The sequence below is a fragment of the Jaculus jaculus genome, chromosome 20 (genome assembly GCF_020740685.1).
Source record: "Jaculus jaculus isolate mJacJac1 chromosome 20, mJacJac1.mat.Y.cur, whole genome shotgun sequence".
NCBI classification, from domain to species: Eukaryota; Metazoa; Chordata; class Mammalia; order Rodentia; family Dipodidae; genus Jaculus; species Jaculus jaculus.
In genome coordinates this window covers 11322817-11340762 of record NC_059121.1, presented here as the reverse complement: position 1 = coordinate 11340762, position 17946 = coordinate 11322817, and the positions used below count along the sequence as shown (strand labels likewise).

The window sequence follows — 17946 nt, the reverse complement described above, 5'->3', positions numbered from 1 at the left end:
TACTTTAATAAGTTTCTTTTTGGAGAAACTGCTAAAAAGTTCACCATTATGCAAGGCTAGTGAGATCTTTCAATCTATTATATTTATGAAAAAAAGTTAACTAAAATATGAAGATCTTCAGTACTTACAGTGATGCAGAATTACTTTAACAACTTTTATGTCCTGTCAATCCAAATGTTCAGGGTACGTTTCCATGGGAAAAGCAAGATCACATCTAGATAGTCAAGCACTTTATGATAAAATATCTGGCATTACATATCTAATACTTAAAACAGTTGGGCATGATATCAGGATAATCTCTCACATCAAGCATAGTTCAACCCAAACTGATGTCCTTAATTTCACTGTCTTCTTGTTCATGCATGCACACAGTAGTGGTTTGTCATGGCTGTCTACTAGACTCGAGTAAGAATTACCATGGACACAAATCTATAGACATGTCTCTACAGAACTTCTAGGTTAGGAAATTTGACTGGGACAACTTACACTGAGCATGTGGCACTATTTGGTGGGCCAAAGGTCCACAGTCAGGGAAAGCTGCCGAACTGCGTATATTCATCCCTCTATGTTTACACACTGTGTATACCGTGGACACAGTTCTTTTTCATACTCCTACTTCCATATTCTGTCAACATCATGGGGGACTCTACTCTTGAACTATGAGCGAGAGTGAAACCATTCTCCACTGTTTCTTCTGTCAAGTATTTTCCCCCCAAAAGTAACTAGTAATCTCACATCTAGATTTACTTACTTGCTTCCTAGGAAATGAAAAAAATACAGAAATATCATAATTAAGGAAAGTACATCTCAGCACCAGGGTTTAAAAAGGCATTCAGGGCTGGAAGGATTGCTTAGTGGTTAAGGTGTTTGCCTGCAGAGCCAAGTGAACCAGGTTCAATTCCCCAGGACCCATGTTAGCCAGATGCACAAGGCGACACATGCATTTGGAGTTCATTTGCAGTGGTTTGAGGCCCTGGCACACACCCATTCTCCCTCTCTCTCTCTCTCTCTCTCTCTTTCTCTGTCATAAATATATAAATGAATAATTTAAAAATGTGTTGAACCAGTTAGAAGGCAACATTGATGACACTACGTACCTTTGGGCAGTCAATTGGGCGTTGGTGTGCCATTGGCTGAATATCTACCTGTTGAAAAACAAATTTATGGCGGGCATATGCCAAAGCGTACACAGCATTGTATAGATTATAATTATCATCATTCATGGCCATCTCAAATTCTTGACCTGCATACCATTCTAATGAGGTGTTGGGTGAATACATACTCTGTATTCTACGTTTAGATTCTAAGTCTGAGCAATTAAAGTACATCCATTCTGACGTCATCAAAGACATGTCTATTGGATATGCGGTAGTGTTCAGTGTCTGGATAAATTTTTTAAAATTGGGAATCTCATGATGGTGGTTAGAAAAAGTGAAACCCCCATGGAATGAGTCAGGAATGACGTCTCTTCTCATATTGGTGATGACATCCCACTGTGAAGTAGTGACCCAGATCCTCTGGATGCCTAAATGTGCCCATCTCCTGAAGCTCACCTCTAGTGTGGAATTACCTTCACCATAAATGATCACAACATTTGTCAAATGTGTCACAATTTGTTTGTAATATGTCTCAGCCCTTGAATTGTATAACTCCATGTTTAATGGGATCACATTCACAAAGGCTAAACAGATTTGATTTCCTTGCATCTTTTCTCTCAAGTCTGAGAGAAATTGAATACCTTGGTCATCATCAGAGATGACCAAACCCACCCAGGTCCAGTTGAAATGAAGCATTAAGGAGACTATGGCAAAAGTCAGTCTTGTGTTCTTGGGGGCCATCTGATACAGATGAGGATACTGATAAGGGTCACTCAAAGTAGGATGAAACGGGCCATAGTGAATCTAAAGGACAAAGAACATAGACATCAAAATGAGGAGGGGAACTGGAAGAAAAATCAATCCAACATCTGAATTGTTAATCACCACTTGGGAAGAATGGTGGGAGGGATGATTATAACCCCATTATTAGTCACATTTCACTATCTGTAAGTTTCTGGAAAATTACTTAGCAGTGTAAGTGTTGTAAGAAATTTCTTTGTATGTTTCCCCACTTTTTCCTATCAATTCTTAAAAACAAAGTATTGATACCCCACCAAATCATTGATTATTACTTCTTTGAAATGCATTTGACAACACATGCATAAATCAATTGAAAATACTACCAAGCACATGCGGATGGTAATAAGGGGGGGGGGCAGAATTTATACTGTATATCACACAATCTCACCTGTGCAAATTCAAAGAGCTTCAGAAATGTCCCAACTTTGCTACTTGCTGCCCACACTGGTCCTGTAATTTGTACATAACATGAATGTTGTCTACACCTATAATTAGGAACCCAGTAGTGTTTTTTTGCTATCCAACTTAGATAAGGGATAATTTTCAATGAATCATCACACTTGGAAGTAAAGAACTTAAATCTCATGGACAAGTTGGGTAAAAGATTGGGATTCCTGTTGATCTCCTCAGTGGCAAAAATCAGTGTCAGAATATATTGATATTTTTTGACTGGCAAACTGAAAAGAAACATAGTGATCATTATGGACAAGACTTCAAACAGGATAACCTTTAAACAAATAGAGTGAACATGCAATACATGTGATAAATGATGCTTTCTCCTGAAATTCCCATGTAACCATTCACCTTGATGTGAGGATATGAAACTGCATGGCATAATGATCAAATTTGTATCTTTAAATTTTTTATATTTATATTTGCAAATGTATCCATGTTGTTATAAAATTATCTAAAGAGGTTCCTTCTTATTCCCAATTTGAGGATCTGGTAAAAAGATTGTAGATCATCCATGAACTTGAATATATACCTGTACCACACAGCAAATTTGCTAATATTGTGAACCTGAAATTTCTCATTGTAAGAAATGAGCAATAAAAGAAGCAGTAATCTAATTTATTGTATTTTGGTGTATATATGTGGGTAATATTCATCTTCATGTGTGTGAAAGACCACATTATATGTGTGAATTTGTGGAAGAGGGCACATGCTTGTTTGAGTGTGTACACCTAAGTCAATATCAGTTGTTTTTCTCGATTATGTTAAATGTGATTATTTTGATGACTTGCAACTCACCAATTTGGTGAAACTAACAAACAAGAAATCTCTAGTAATACTATTTCAAACTCATCCAGTCTTGGGATTCTAGATGCATATCACCATGCTAAAGTTTTATCTAAGAGCTCTATATTTGAACTCAAGACCCTATATTTATGCAGAAATTGCATTGCAAACCACTATTATATGGTAATTTCTTACAGACCATAGGGCACTGACTAAGTCCATGCCCTGATTAATGCTGAATATGCAGTCAGTCCTATCTATTTATGGCAAAATTTGGCTCTTATATTGCCTTTGAAATTATGGGCACTTTTAATTATGGCATAAACTCTATTTGATAAGTAACTAGAAGAGTGATCCATTATGTTGGTGATTCCATTTGCTTCTTGTATTAGGTGACTGCTCTTTGCTGTGACCAAATAGCTGACAAAAATCAGGTTAGGGCTGGAGATATGGCTTAGTGGTTAAGGCGCTTGCCTGTGAAGCCTAGGGCCCATGTTTGACTCTCCATACATAAGGCAGACTCACAAAGGTGAGGCAAGTACAAGGTTGCACATGTGACTAGGTGGCACAAGCATCTGGAATTCAATTACAGTGGTTCAGGCCCTGGTAGGCCAATTCGCTGCTTCTGTTGCTGTCTGTCTCTCTAAAATAAAAAAAAAAAAAAAAAAAGGAGAAAGTATTTATTTCAGATTACCCTGCCTGGTAATCTTAATAGTTAAAATTGATATGGAATATTGGCAGGGAAGGTGTAACAACTGGGCCTGGTCTATTTGGGGCCATAAAGAGGCAGCAGAGCATGGTGAAGATTTCACAAGTGTATCCTGCTCTCACTTCTATACAGTGCAGAATCTCTGCCCTGGAATGGTGCATGTCACAGTTAAACTTGATATTCCCACCTCAATTACCTAGTCAACAATATCTCACAAGAATGCTGCCCAGGGTTAACCTAATCCAGAAGATCCCACTTGTCCAGTTGATAATCAACATAAAATATCATAATTAGAAAATATTTTCCACCTGTTGCCTCATTAATAGCATCTCTTTAATGGTAAGGTGAAGTTTTGTTGAGATGAAGAAATGTTCCTCTTTTCTGACCCTTTCTTCTACTTTGAGTCTTTTGATGGGAGAATTAAGACCATAAATATTCAGAGTTATTGTTGACATGTGAGTTTATTTTTTATTGAGTTTCAAAGAGGTGTTTCATTATTGTGTTTTAAAACAAACTTTTTCCCCTTCTTTTTAAATCTGCACCCTTTAAACCTCACTACCTTTTCTTAGTTCTGTATATTAGCTTTGCCTAGAACCTGACCAGGGAACTTGCTTTTTGGGTCTTGTCTGTTGATTTCTAGGCCTCTCGTACCTGGATGCCATCTTTCTCCTTGACCTGGGAAATTTTCATCTACAATTTATATTCGAGAAATTTTATACCTTTAGTCAAGTGTTTATTTCTTTCTATGCCCAAAATTTGAGAAATTCTTCCTTTTGTAGTCTTGTAAATATCACATGTTTACATAATACATTTTGACCTTACTAATTTTGTCTGAAGCACTTATTTTAACTTGTATTTAAGTTATGATATTCTGTCCTCCATAGCATGTAGTCTAATGGAGAGGATTTCCACAGAACTTTTTATTTCACTTATTAGGTTTTTTATTTCCAGAATCATTTCAGTTTGGTTTTTCATAAGTATGTTACCCATTTATAGAATTCCATGATAATATCCTGTTTGAAAATTTCTCTTTAAGTATTGTTTGTTCCTTTTGTCTTGGAATTCACTCAGCTCTTATTCATGTCCTCTTCTTAGAATTCATTCTGGTGTTAGTTTGTGTTCTCTTTGATTTAATTTTGCCATGTATTCATGTCCTCTTTTCATTCATTGCATATGTTTATAAACTTGAATTCATCATCTTGAATTCCTTTACCTATTTCTCATTTGGTGCCACAACACCATATTTAGTAATGTTTTCAGGTGGCAAATGGCACAGCACCTTTAATGTGCAGCTTTCCAGAAGCATGTGGCACTGGCATTGGGAAGCACACAGAGACTTTCTCTTCACTGGATTTACATTTGGCATCGTAGAGTGATGATACAGGTAGGAAGAAGGACATAGAGATGGGGCAATTGCTCCCTGGCTGTCATTGGAATCTGTTAATGGGTAGTGTGTGTGTGGGGGGGGACATAGAGAGTAGATCACTGTGCCCAACTAGCATGTGTGATTCTGCAGACCCCCCTGTGAGATCCTGGCAACAGGTGGCATAGGCAGGAGAGAGTGGTGTTGTGACTGTAAGGCTGTGGCTAGAGTCATGTGCGAGGTCCAAGTACATGTAACAGGGGCAGGAGCATAACACTTGGGAGCTGGGGTTTGGGCTACACTGGAGGTGGATGGGTTATGCAACCTCAAACATTATTTATCAGTGCAAACCTATTGTATTTTTGGTGATTATGAATGTAATTCTTCTGACATTGTTCTCTTCATTTTCTTTGTATTTTTCCTCATATTTGTATCACTACTGGACTGCTAGTTTACCAAGTAAGCAGAGGAAACTTGGGACTTGATCATATTTTGGATGTGAAATTTTCATTGTCCCTTAAACTTTTGGCTATCCATGCAAAATGAACATTTTGAATATTTATATAATTATCTCATTTTAAGTCTTCCTTATTCATAGGTAGATAAGTAGATAGAGAGATAGATGTTTTCTAGCTCATTAGAATTCTTTTGTACACATACATTACAATTAAAATATTTCTTCATAATCACTTATTCTGTGTTGTCCTTTTATGAATATTTAATTATCTACAACTTAAAACAGGTTATGTTCAAATCATATAATTTTTGAGTATCCAATTCAATGTTTAATTGAGAGAATTACCATAGTGTCTATAAAGAATTTACTTCTTAATTTTATATTTTCAATCAGCACTTTAAACACTTAAGGATTTCTAGGTTTAATAGACCCAATTCTATTGTTTTCCTATTTACAATTATCTTGCTTTGCTATCACCAACAAAAGAAAGTTTATTGTATCTTTAATAAACTTTGATAAGCTATGCCGTTTCACATTTTAACTTATAGTCTGTGTGTATCTTTAATTGATGGTTCATTTTCCTTTTTAAGATCTTGTCCCATCTTCTGCAAGGTTTTCTCAATCTTCTAGGGTCTAGTTTTGATGTCCTGTTTGATTGTGAATATTTGCTTTAATGTTGGCATTAAAACTTCTGGTTGTTGGTAGAATACCATGAAAAATGTAACTTAACATTTGAAATGGCTGCTAATGGTATCTGAGAGAGAGGGAATCATGTTTAACAGTGATGTAGCCACTGAGAAGTTTCCCATTCCGTGGGAAATAAGCTTTCATGCAGAATCAAACAAGCGACTCTAATTTATCTAAATTTGTAAAAAAAAAAAAAAGGAAATGAAAAAAATCCATGAGAGTAAGGTGTGAATAAATGGGCAAGAAGTGTGTTACTGGGTAATCAGTGAGAATAATATCAAAATACTTTTTATACATGCATCAAAAACCCAACATGGCTCAGGGAAATTTTGCGGAAGAGGGGGCGGAAAGAATGTCAGAGTCACATGTTGGGTCATGATTTGCAGAGACTTTTTTCATACCAATAACTGGGGGCTAACTGCACAATGCACGACCCATTTTCATTAACAAGGAGGGTCTAATGGGAGGGGGTAGATCACAGATGAGCCTAAATAATGGTACCAAACTGCCTGTATTTACTGAAAAGAAAACTAATAAATTAAATTAAAAAAAAGTCAAATACAGAAATAAGTAAATAGATATTAAAATTTTTTTGCTTATCCACAATAAAAATACATTTATTTTCAAAATTGAGAATCTTTTTCAACTTCATTTTGTTGCAACTTGCTTCTGACTACAGATTAAATGTTTTTTTTTTTTTGTTGTTGTTATGGAGGAAGGTATTTATTGAAGCTTACAGATCCAGGGGAAGTTCCATAATGGCAGAAGAAGCTGGCCTGCTTTCACAGCACCAAGCAGAGAGAGAGAAGTACAAGCCAAAAGCCAAAAGCCAAAAGCCACATAGCACACTTCAGGAGTTCCACCTAGGCACACTTTGCATATCTTTAGATTGAAATTTGAAACCCACCACCACACATTAAGATCCACTTGGTGAAACTGCTTCCAGCCAGGTGGCTGCAGATGCAAACTACAAACAATAAAATCTGAATATATTGTGGGCCATCTATTCAAACTACCACAGCCTGGGTGTAATTAAAAAACTCAGGCATGCTAGTTAAGTGTACAGTTATCATAAAATTTGAGAATATCCATTGTCACTGGTTAATTCTGTCTTCTCTATAGAAAATTATATAAACTTATAGAATTTGTACTTCATTGTCCTTATAGAGAGAAAATTATAAAAATATATTCATATATAATTCTGTACTCTTAAGCTTTAAACTGGCAATTATTTTCTTCCTTAATGATATGTCTTACTTTATTATTCCACTTTCACTCATCAGGAAACTAAATATACAGAGATGTTAATGACCTGCTTGAGTTTATATAGTAAAAGGAGAGAGAGAATTCGAACTGTAAAGATAAGTGAAGAGGCTAGGCTTGAAGTGGGGTATGTCCTCAAAGTTGGCCTGGGAAGTTACACTGTCCCCAGTGTCTGACCCTGTTAAGATGGCACTGTTCTGCTGCCCCAGTGGCAAAATGGATTAGCTTAGCTTGTGCTATTTAAAAATGCACAGTGTCTAAACAGTAAAATTTTGTTTCTTACACATTTAATAAAAGTGATTTTGCTCGACATTAGCAAGTTTAATAAGTTCCACTAGGATTTCCGGTGGGGGAGGGAGTTCACAGAGAAGATCATACCTCAATAAGCTGGATCTTCTTGCAAAGTAATAAGTAATATTAACAATGGTGTTGGCTTTCTGCAGCACATGTAGCTACTTTCAGAAAAATGAGGTGCTAATCAAAAAATGGGAAAAAAAAATCCTAGAATGGAAAGGGGTTGGAAAGAGAAAGTGAAGAAAGCCAAGAGTGAAAAGCCATATAGACATGTGAGAGATTCTGTTTGGTTCATGTGATCTGAACACAAGAGATTGCTGTTTTTTTGCTTATCCACAATAAAAATACATTTATTTTCAAAATTGAGAATCTTTTTCCTAAGCCCCAACTTCATTTTGTTGCAACTTGCTTCTGACTACAGATTAAATGTTTTGATGTTAAGATTGTTTTTGTTTCTGCCGGTCAAAATAAATGATGCACTATCATACCCTACACAATAGGAGAGTAATTATATATGCACAAAGACATTAAGCTGAGAGGTTTTCAGCATCTTCCATACTGTGCCATGTCAACATGTGCCCAATCACTGTGCCCATCCAGGTTTTTATCATTGGAATCAAAGTCTTCATTTAAATTTTATTATTTCAGTTATGTGATTTTTATTCATTTACCACAGCATCACTCTTTTCTGTACTGATGTTAAATATGCTTGTACAGGAGAAAAATGCTTTATTTTTTTCATGGTCATTTCATGGGCAGTGGCAAATAGCTGATATGCAAACTTACATAGCACAATAAAGTATAATCTGGAATATAGATTTTAATGTAACTATGGGGAAGAAAGGAGTGATTTTGGAAAACAGTGATGAACTTGAGGCAGAAAGAGTCCCAACACCATTGATACCACCAAGTAGATTGTGAATCTTCTGGCTCTTCCTCATCCCTTATGAGTTATAATGACTGGAAGTGGAGTCACCCAGTTCTGGTTTACAGAAGTGCCTGTGGATGTTGTTTATGCATTTTTGGATGTTGGAATTATTGAATGAGGAAAAAGCCATGACATTACAAAGATAAAATCCAAAATAAATCCAAAAATACATGTGGCTACAAGGTAATATTCTAAAAATGTAAAATATCGAATATATCAAGATTAAATTATACCAAGGTAAAATGTAAACTTAAAGGAGCATAATCATTTGTAGGTCATTTTACTAGGCTTCGGATTATGAGAAACTCATATTTTTACTTTAAAATTCAAATAGAATCATATATAATTTTTCAGCTGCATTGGAGGAAAGTTAAGCAGGGTAATTCTCTCACATAATAAGAGAAGGAATACAATGAAAGTCTAAATTCAAACTTTCAGGTATTTAGTCATATGCCAAAATACACCTTGAAGGACAGCTTTTTCTCTAAATGACGTGCTGAGAACTGGGTAACCACTCAAAGAATACAACTGGACTAATTACTGTCTCCCCTCACACAAATGAACTAAAAATAGATTCTCAATCTGCTTAAGTAGTACAGGAAGTCAGAGAAAACAGAGCATATTGCAATAGGAAACATTTTCTGATTGTGACTACAAAACATGATGTTTTGTGGTATTAAACCAGAAGGGTCATGCGAGATTACTTTAATAAATGGCTGTGCACAAAGAGAACATTGAACAGTATACAGAACACAAAATGAAAAATCTTTATCATTATCATTGATGTTGTGAAGGATAATGATTCAAAAAGTAGACAAGATAATATTTGAAAGATCCCACCTTACTCCAGGAAGGATGGCAATCATTAAAAAAAACCAACAATGACAAATGTTGGAGAGGGTGTTAGGAAAGAGGGACTCTCATCCACTGTTGGTGGGAATGTATACTTGTACAACGATGATGGAAATCATTTTGGAGATTCCTCAAAAGGTTGAATATAGAGTTACCAACAGACCTAGTTATTCCTTTGCTGGGCATTTATCCTAAATGCCCCATGCATCAATACAGACACATTTGCTCAAACATATTTTTAGCTGCTCAATTCATTATAGCTATGAACTGGCATCAAACCCAATGCCCATCACTGGATGAATGGGTAATGAAGTTGCAGAACATTAACATGATGGAATTCTACTCAGCAGAAGAAACAGTGATACAATGAAACTTTTAGAAAGATGGTCAGACTTGGAACATCATACTCAGTGAACTCACAATCACAGAAGGCAAATGTTGCGTAGTGTCACTTAACTGTGTTTCCTAACCTGGACCACTCAAGTTGCCTTCATACCTGATAGGCACCTCAAGACCCAGACAATAGGGATGGAAGGGTTTGGGGAACAGGAAAGGGAGGGGGAAATTAAAGTAAACACAAAATTAAATCTAAAATGATTTGATATCATAGAATCTTGTTATCCTTGGAGACAGCCTAAAAAATATAGCCCTCAATAGGAGTAAGGGGTGGGGGGGACCTGAAAAGTAAGGCTGTGGGGAGCGTGGGGTGAAGCCTAATTGTGAATGAAAAAAAAATTCTCTGTCTCTGACCTATAATGCCCAGTACCAGAGATTGTTTGTTGCCCACATTGAGCTGTTGATCAGAGAGACCTACGAGGTTCCAAAATCAAGACAGCTTTCTGTCAAAAACCTTGATTACATTCTTAAGGCAAAAACTCACACCCTATTGGTGAAAACACCATATGTTGCTGACACAAACATGGAGAGGTCTAGCTGGAATTGAGAAGAAAGCCAGCTACCAGACATTTGGCCTGTCTAGTGCTGGAAAGCATTACATGAGCTACTGGGGTAAAATGGTCAACAACAGTCTGAGCAAGCAGAGGTCTAAGCTACCCAGAAGCAAAGAGCCTGAAACATGTGCACACTAGTGCAATAGTGGCACACTGCCTCAGTGGATAACCAATAGCTTTCTGTTTGGCTAACAGATCCACTCAGGGTAAAGGAACCCATATCTGGAATTGGGAACCAGACCAGAATCCCATGGAGACAAAGATTATGTTCTCCAGTGTCAAGTTCTCACTAGTCTTTAGCTAAAAGAGGGGTTATATCCATCAAATTCTCCCTAAATGAATAATTCTTATCCCATTTAAACTATGCTGACTTCACTCTCCATTGGAGAACATGTTGTTCTTTTTCTCAAGGTACTAAGACCAAAGAGGATAAACTACCCCTCGCACTTCAGCCAAGCCATAGCTGAATCCATGGAGGAATTGGGGAGATGAGCAAGAGTGCTGCTTCCATACTGATCCTGATAATTAATGCCATGGTGTAGGAGACAGACCTAGGATACTTAACACCTACCAAAGCAGAGATCTAGAGGCTCCAAAGAGCTCATCATTAAAGTAGAGTTAAAATTTACCCACTATGGCTCAGGGAGTTTTGCAAAAGAGGGGCAGAAAGATTGTAAGAAACATAGGTTGAGACATCAAGCCCAAAGTCATCCACCACAAAATAACTGACTATTGCTCCCACAGTGCATAAGGCACCATGTCTTGGGGATACCCACAACCCTGCTCAGGACCACCCCAACATAATGGGAGAAGGGAAGAGGGAAAAGAGGGTACCAACACGTGACGTATCCATGTGAAATATCTTGTTGTTGATAATAATAATAATAAACATTAAAAAACAAGTATCATAAGCCAGGAAATAGGTAGAAAAACAATGAGAAACCTTAATGGAAGTATTCAAAGTATTTACTAAGGGTGTGTAAGAAAATGAACCCCTATTATATTTTGATGGGAATGGAATTCCTCACCCTTATTCTTAACTGCACTGTTCCACACAAGATGCACCTATATTAATCTTGTGTATAAACTTAAATTAAGTGTTTCTAGGAGATAGAAGAAATGCTTGTTTAATCATTTTCATTGTTTTACTGGTCACAATGGCAGGTTATAAAATATACCTTAACATCTAACTGATGAATGTATAAAGAAAATATGATGAGTATGCACAAATATTTTTCTTCAGTCACTAAGAAGGATAAAATCCCATAATTTGAAAGAAACCCATAGCTCTTCCTATGCTAAATAAATGAGCCAGACACAGAAGTACAAGTCACAGTTTACTTCATATGTGCAAGCTGCACTGAAAAAAAATCACACACAAGCTGGGTATGGTGGAGCATGCTTTTAATCACAGCTCTTGGGGGGAATACATGAGAGGATTGCCATGAGTTCAAGACCACCCTGAGGCTACAGAGTAAATTTCAGGCCAGCCTGAACTAAAGCGAGAGCCTACATTAAAAAAATAATCTCATAAGACTCAATAAATAGACATGTAGACAGTACATTAAAGCATTCAAACCACCCTTTAAATTAATTAATTTACTTGTTTGCTTATCTGTTTATTTATTTGTATACATTTATGGCATGGCAGATTCTCTGCATTACAACCAAATCAACATAATTGTGTGGTGTCTCCTTTTGCATCTGACAGCATGAATGTAAAATTCATGCTGGGGAATTGAACCTGTGCCAGAAGGTTTGGAATCCAGAAACTTTAACCACTTAGTTACTTCCCAAACATGTCCATCTTTTGTTTAAAAAAACATATTTCAAATTTATTGATTTTTATTTAGATATTTAGTTGAAGTATTGTCTCACAATAGCCTAGGCTGACATGGAACTCTGTGACCCTCAACTGGGGTTGAACTCAAGCTGATCTTCTGATATCTGTCTCCCAAATGCTAGGATAATATGCATGTGACATTAAGTCTGGTGACATTAAAATATTGTCTCATAAAATTAGTGAAATGATATTTTGCTACTCATAGAAAATACATTTTATAAGAAAATACTATAGAATTGCATACATACATTATTTGAGAGTATCTAAGTGAAAAGACTGTCCAGGTTTAGGCAGACACAGAAAATCGGTCCCTCTGGCAGATTTAGGAATTACATGCTCATGGATGAAAGATGTGCAGATACGGCAAGGGACACTTTGTCTAAGCCACTTAATATTGAACAAATGCAGGCTGGGGAGATGGCTTAGCAGTTATGGGGCTTGCCTGCAAAGCCAAAGGACCCAGGTTTGATTCCCCTAGAGCCAAGTAATCCAGATGCACAAGGAGGTACATGCATCTGAACTTTCTTTGCTGCTACTGGAGACCCTGGTGTACCCATTCTCTCTCTCTCTCTCTCTCTCTCTCTCTCTCTCTCTCTCTCTCTCTCTCTCTTCCTCCCCTTCTCTGCATCTTTCACTCTCAAAATTAAATTTAAAAAACAAATGTACAATTGCCAGTGGAGCTTATTGTCAGGAGAAGGCAGGTCTAATATGAAGCAATGTTGAAAGCACTGTGTTCCCCAAATTCTAGATTTGTACATTGGAGTATAAAAAAACTGGATACATTTGACTGTGAGAAAATACTTACGAGTAAAGGCAAAATAAATTTTGGTTAATTCATAAGGGATATGCTTGGGAAGAAAAGAGAAAGGAATGGACCAAGTGTTAGTATTACCCATATACAGACTTCTTACACTTATTCATGACTTTAAAAGAGAAAATTAAGAATAAAAATTGACACTTACTCGTTAAGCCTTCTACTTAAATTTTGTTCCCTCCTATGCTCCGGTGATATCACAATTTCAAAATTACATTCCTTCCACATATTTCCTGCATTTTCTGTGTTTTGCTTTACTCGCCAAAAGCAGTTTGTTTCTGTCAAACCACAGAAGAGGATAGAAAGCATCACAAGAAATAAGACAAACATAAAAGGAAACAGCTTCCCCATGTCTCACAGCTCTCAGTCTCAGCTCAGATGCAATGTTCAGCATCCAGTAGATACACAAATCACATGTGCATGCTTATGTGTATCTATCCTTAACACTAATGCTGACTAGAGGGGATATTTATATCCCTAATTTTCTTCTTCCCAGCTTGTGTCATCCTCCCTTGACATCGACAGAACACAGCCCTGGGGCTCTGCATCTGAGCTCTACATTAAGGTCAAAAATACACATTGAAAAACATGTTATGAAGTTCATCTTTTGTTTTAGGTGCTATGATTTCATGCATATCCAGGGGTGAATGCCACTTGGAAAATCTCTTGAGCATATTTGGTCCCAGACTAATCCCAAGAAACCATTTGGATGAAAAGCACCTGAAATCATGTAAGTGGATTTCTTCAGCATATCTAAAACTAGACGTGAGGTGAAAAGGTGAGAAAGCTTTCCTGCCCATCGCAGACATGCAGAAATGTGCAACATTATTTCCACTATTGTTCAAGCAGTGGAGAGGATCTTCACATTCCTCACTTCCATCAGCATCATAGTGTTTACTGTGTGGTCCACACATTTCTCCATAGCAGTTTCATTCCTGCAATATCCCTCAACACTGCTTTTCCCATTGTCTGAGTAAGCAATAAAGGAAATAATCATGGCAGTCCAGAAATTCATAGTTGGCCTCTCAATATCAATACAGACATGAAGCTTCATTCTTTTGTTCTAAAACATGACCTTCATTCATGTTCCTCAGATCCCACAAACCAATACCCAATAATGACCCAGTTTCTTATCTTTAACATTAGTTGACTCCAGTGTTTATTATCTCAAACTATGCACTTCCCCTATCTGCCTGGGAACTTATTTTTTGTTGTTACTTTCACAACATACTCAACAAAATTATTGAAGAAAATTTTCTATATCTTGCAAAAAAAAAAAAAAAAAAAAAGGCCCATTCAGATACAAGAATCCCACAAAACATCAAACAGGCAGGAACAAAGAAGAAACTCTCCAAGACACATCATAGTTAAACCTCTTTAAAAAAGAGAGAGAGAAAGAGTGTTAAAAGATGCAAGAGAGAAGCAATTCACAAAATACAAAGGCAATCCCATTAAAATAACATCAGATTTCTCAATGGAAACCCTGAAAACAAGGAGGGCCTGGATTGGAACATTTCAAAGTCTGAAAACCTATGGCTTCCAACCCAAGTGACTTTACCCAGCTAAATATCCCTCATAATAGATAGTGAGAATCTCCATCCCAAAACTTCTAAAGATAAATTCCTTCAGAAAGTGGCAGGAGACAAAATCAATGTACGAAAATCAGTAGCTTTTCTATATACAAAGGACAAATATACAGAGAAAGAAATCAGTGAGGCTATCCCATTTTCAATATCAACAAAAAATCAAATACCTTTGAAAAACACTAACAAAGGCTGTGAAAGAACTATTTAATGAAAACATAAAAACACTAAGGAAAGAAATGGAGGAGGACTTCAGAAGATGGAAAGAACTCTCATGCTCCTGGATATATAGAATTAATATTGTGAAAGTGGCAATTCTACCAAAAGAAATATACAGATTTAATGCAATACCAATAAAAATACCAGCATCATTCTTCACAGAGACTGAAAAAATGATCTCAAAATTCCTATGGAATGGCAGGAGGCCTTGGATATCCAAATATATTCTCAAAAAAAGAAACACCTCTGGTAGTATCACCATACCTGATCTAAAGCTATATTACAAAGCCATAGACAAAGAAACAGCATGGTACTGGAATTGAAACAGGAATATAGAGTAATGGAACAGAATTAAAGACCTAGACTTTAGCGCAAACAACTACAGCTGCTTGATCTTTGACAAAGGTACCCCTAATGTAGACTGTTGAAAAGACAGCACCTTCAACAAATGGTGTTGGACAAATTGGATGAACATATGTATGAAAAGGAAATGAAAAATGAAATTAGACACACTCATTTTTCCATACACAAAAATCAAGTCCACATCGATTAAAGACCTCAATGTAAGACCTGAAACTCTTCAAAGGCTGGAAGAAAAAAATAGGAAGCACTCTCCATGATACAGGACTATGAAAAGACTTCCCGAACAAAACCCCATTAGCCAAGGAAATTAAAGAAGCACTCCACCAATAGGATCTCATGAAGATAAAAAGCTTTTGTACAGACACACATACCATAAGCAGAGGCAATATATTACGCAATGAATGGGAGAAAATCTTTGCCATTTATGCCACTGACAAAAACCCATTATCTAGAATCTGCAAAGAAATCAAAAAAAAGTTTTTTTAATCAAACAAACCAAAAATGTGGGGCAGAGATCTAAATGGGGAGTTCTCAGAGGAAGAATGATAAATGGCCAACACACACTTAACAAAATGTTCAAGACCCCTAACTTTTATTTTTGTTTGTTTGTTTTAGTTTTTTGAGGTAGGGTCTCACTGTAGCCCAGGCTGACCTGGAATTCACTATGGAGTCTCAGGGTGGCCTTGAACTCATGGCAATCCTCCTACCTCTGCATCCTGAGTGCTGTGATTAAAGGTGTGCACCACCACGCCCAGCTTTTTGTTGTTGTTGTTGTTGTTTTGTTTAAGACCCCTAACCTTTAGAGAAATGCGAATTAAAACAACTATGACATTCCACCTTACCTCAGTAGGGTTAGTAAACATTTAAAAAGTCAAATGAAAACAAACTTTGGTGAGGCTGTGGAGAAATAGGAACATTAATTCACTGTTGCTGGGAATGTAAGCTGGTACAACCACTGTGGAAATCAATTTGAAGACTCTGGCAAAGGATGAATATAGAGTTACCAATAGGCCCTGTTAATCACTTACTGGACATTTACTCTAAAAGCTCCACATCTCAATTCAGAAATATTTGCTCAACTATGTTTATAGCTGCTCAATTCATAATAGCTAAAAACTGGAATCAACCAAGGTGCCCATCATTGGATGAATGGATTACCAAGATGTGTCTATCTACACGATGGCATTCTACTCAGCAGTAAGAAAAAAATGACACATTGAAATTTGTAGAAAAATGGTGGAACTTGGAACAGATCATTCTAATTGGACTCATACAATCACATAAAGATGCTCATATGCAATTCCTAACCTGGATCAGCCTGAGTTGCTAACATAACTGAATAGGGAGGGTAGGGTTTGGGGAAGGGGAAGTATGGGGGGGGGGAACAAAACGGAACCCAAATTGAACTGGTACCGTAGAATCCTATATCCTGAAAGTCAAAGTAAAAGGGGGAACCCTCAAGAGGACCTGAATTGAAGGGCCCTGGAGAGAGTGAGATGAAACCTAACCTCAATTTTCTCCTGTTTCTCTTTCTTTTCTGGCCTTTTCTTTTTTCTTTTCTTTCTTTTACTTTTTTTTGTTTGTTTTTATATTTTGAGGTAGGATATCAATCTGGTCCAGGATGACCTGGAATTAACCATGTAGTCTCAAGGTAGCCTTGAACTCATTGCAATTCTCCTACCTCTGTCTCCCGAGTGCTAGGATTAAGTTTGTGCCACTATGCCTGGCCTTTTAAAAAAATTTTTGAGCTGGAGAGATGGCTTAGTGGTGAAACACTTGCCTGTGAACCCTAAGGACCTTGGTTCAAGGCTTGACTCCCCAGGTCCCATGTTAGCCAGATGCACAAGGGGGCGCACGCATCTGGAGTTCGTTTGCCATGGCTGGAGGCCCTGGTGTGCCCATTCTCTCTCCCTCTCTCTATCTGCCTCATATTTAGGGTGAGTCTTCTTACCTCAACAATCCTAATCTAGAAAACCCCTCACAATATGTTCAGACATTTATTTCCAGGGTGATTCCATATCATGTCAAATTCACAACTTTGATTACCCATCACACCAAGACTGGGTTGAAACTTCTAAAACCAAAGCTATGTTTTGCATAGTGTGGGATCTCACTTCTGTAATCCCAACACTTGGGAGGTAGAAGCAGGAGTCCTCCTCAGCTACAAGTTCAGGGCCAGCTTAGGCCATAAATAAAAGAAAAGAAAGTAAAAGAAGATGAAGTTGTGGAATAAGAGGTAGAGAAGGCTTGAAAAGAACAGAAAATAAGGAAAGGGACAGGGAGACAAAATAATCAAAGCTTAATCACCATTGCCTTAATGGTGGCGAACTCCTGAGCACCTCTTCTACCTGATCATTAGGCCACTAATAGAGGCTGTCCCAAGAAATGAGCATGGCATCTGACAAATTACACCTTTTGTGGTTATCTGCCTTCCATACTACTTTAACAAACATTTGCACACACAAATGCTCTAGCAAACACACA

General features: G+C 37.1%; 1 protein-coding gene across 1 annotated transcript in view; it reads right to left on the bottom strand.

The window, feature by feature from the left end:
• Positions 1 to 5246, bottom strand: part of LOC101600514 (vomeronasal type-2 receptor 116) — an 82481-nt gene extending 77235 nt beyond the window's left edge. The window contains exons 1-4 of the mRNA XM_045139101.1: positions 5126 to 5246; positions 4013 to 4033; positions 2287 to 2567; positions 1098 to 1901 (exon numbers count right to left, since the gene is read on the bottom strand). Coding sequence (XP_044995036.1) covers positions 1098 to 1901; positions 2287 to 2567; positions 4013 to 4033; positions 5126 to 5246 — 1227 coding nt within the window. The remainder of the gene's footprint in view (positions 1 to 1097; positions 1902 to 2286; positions 2568 to 4012; positions 4034 to 5125) is intronic.
• Positions 5247 to 17946: the final 12700 nt, after the last annotated feature.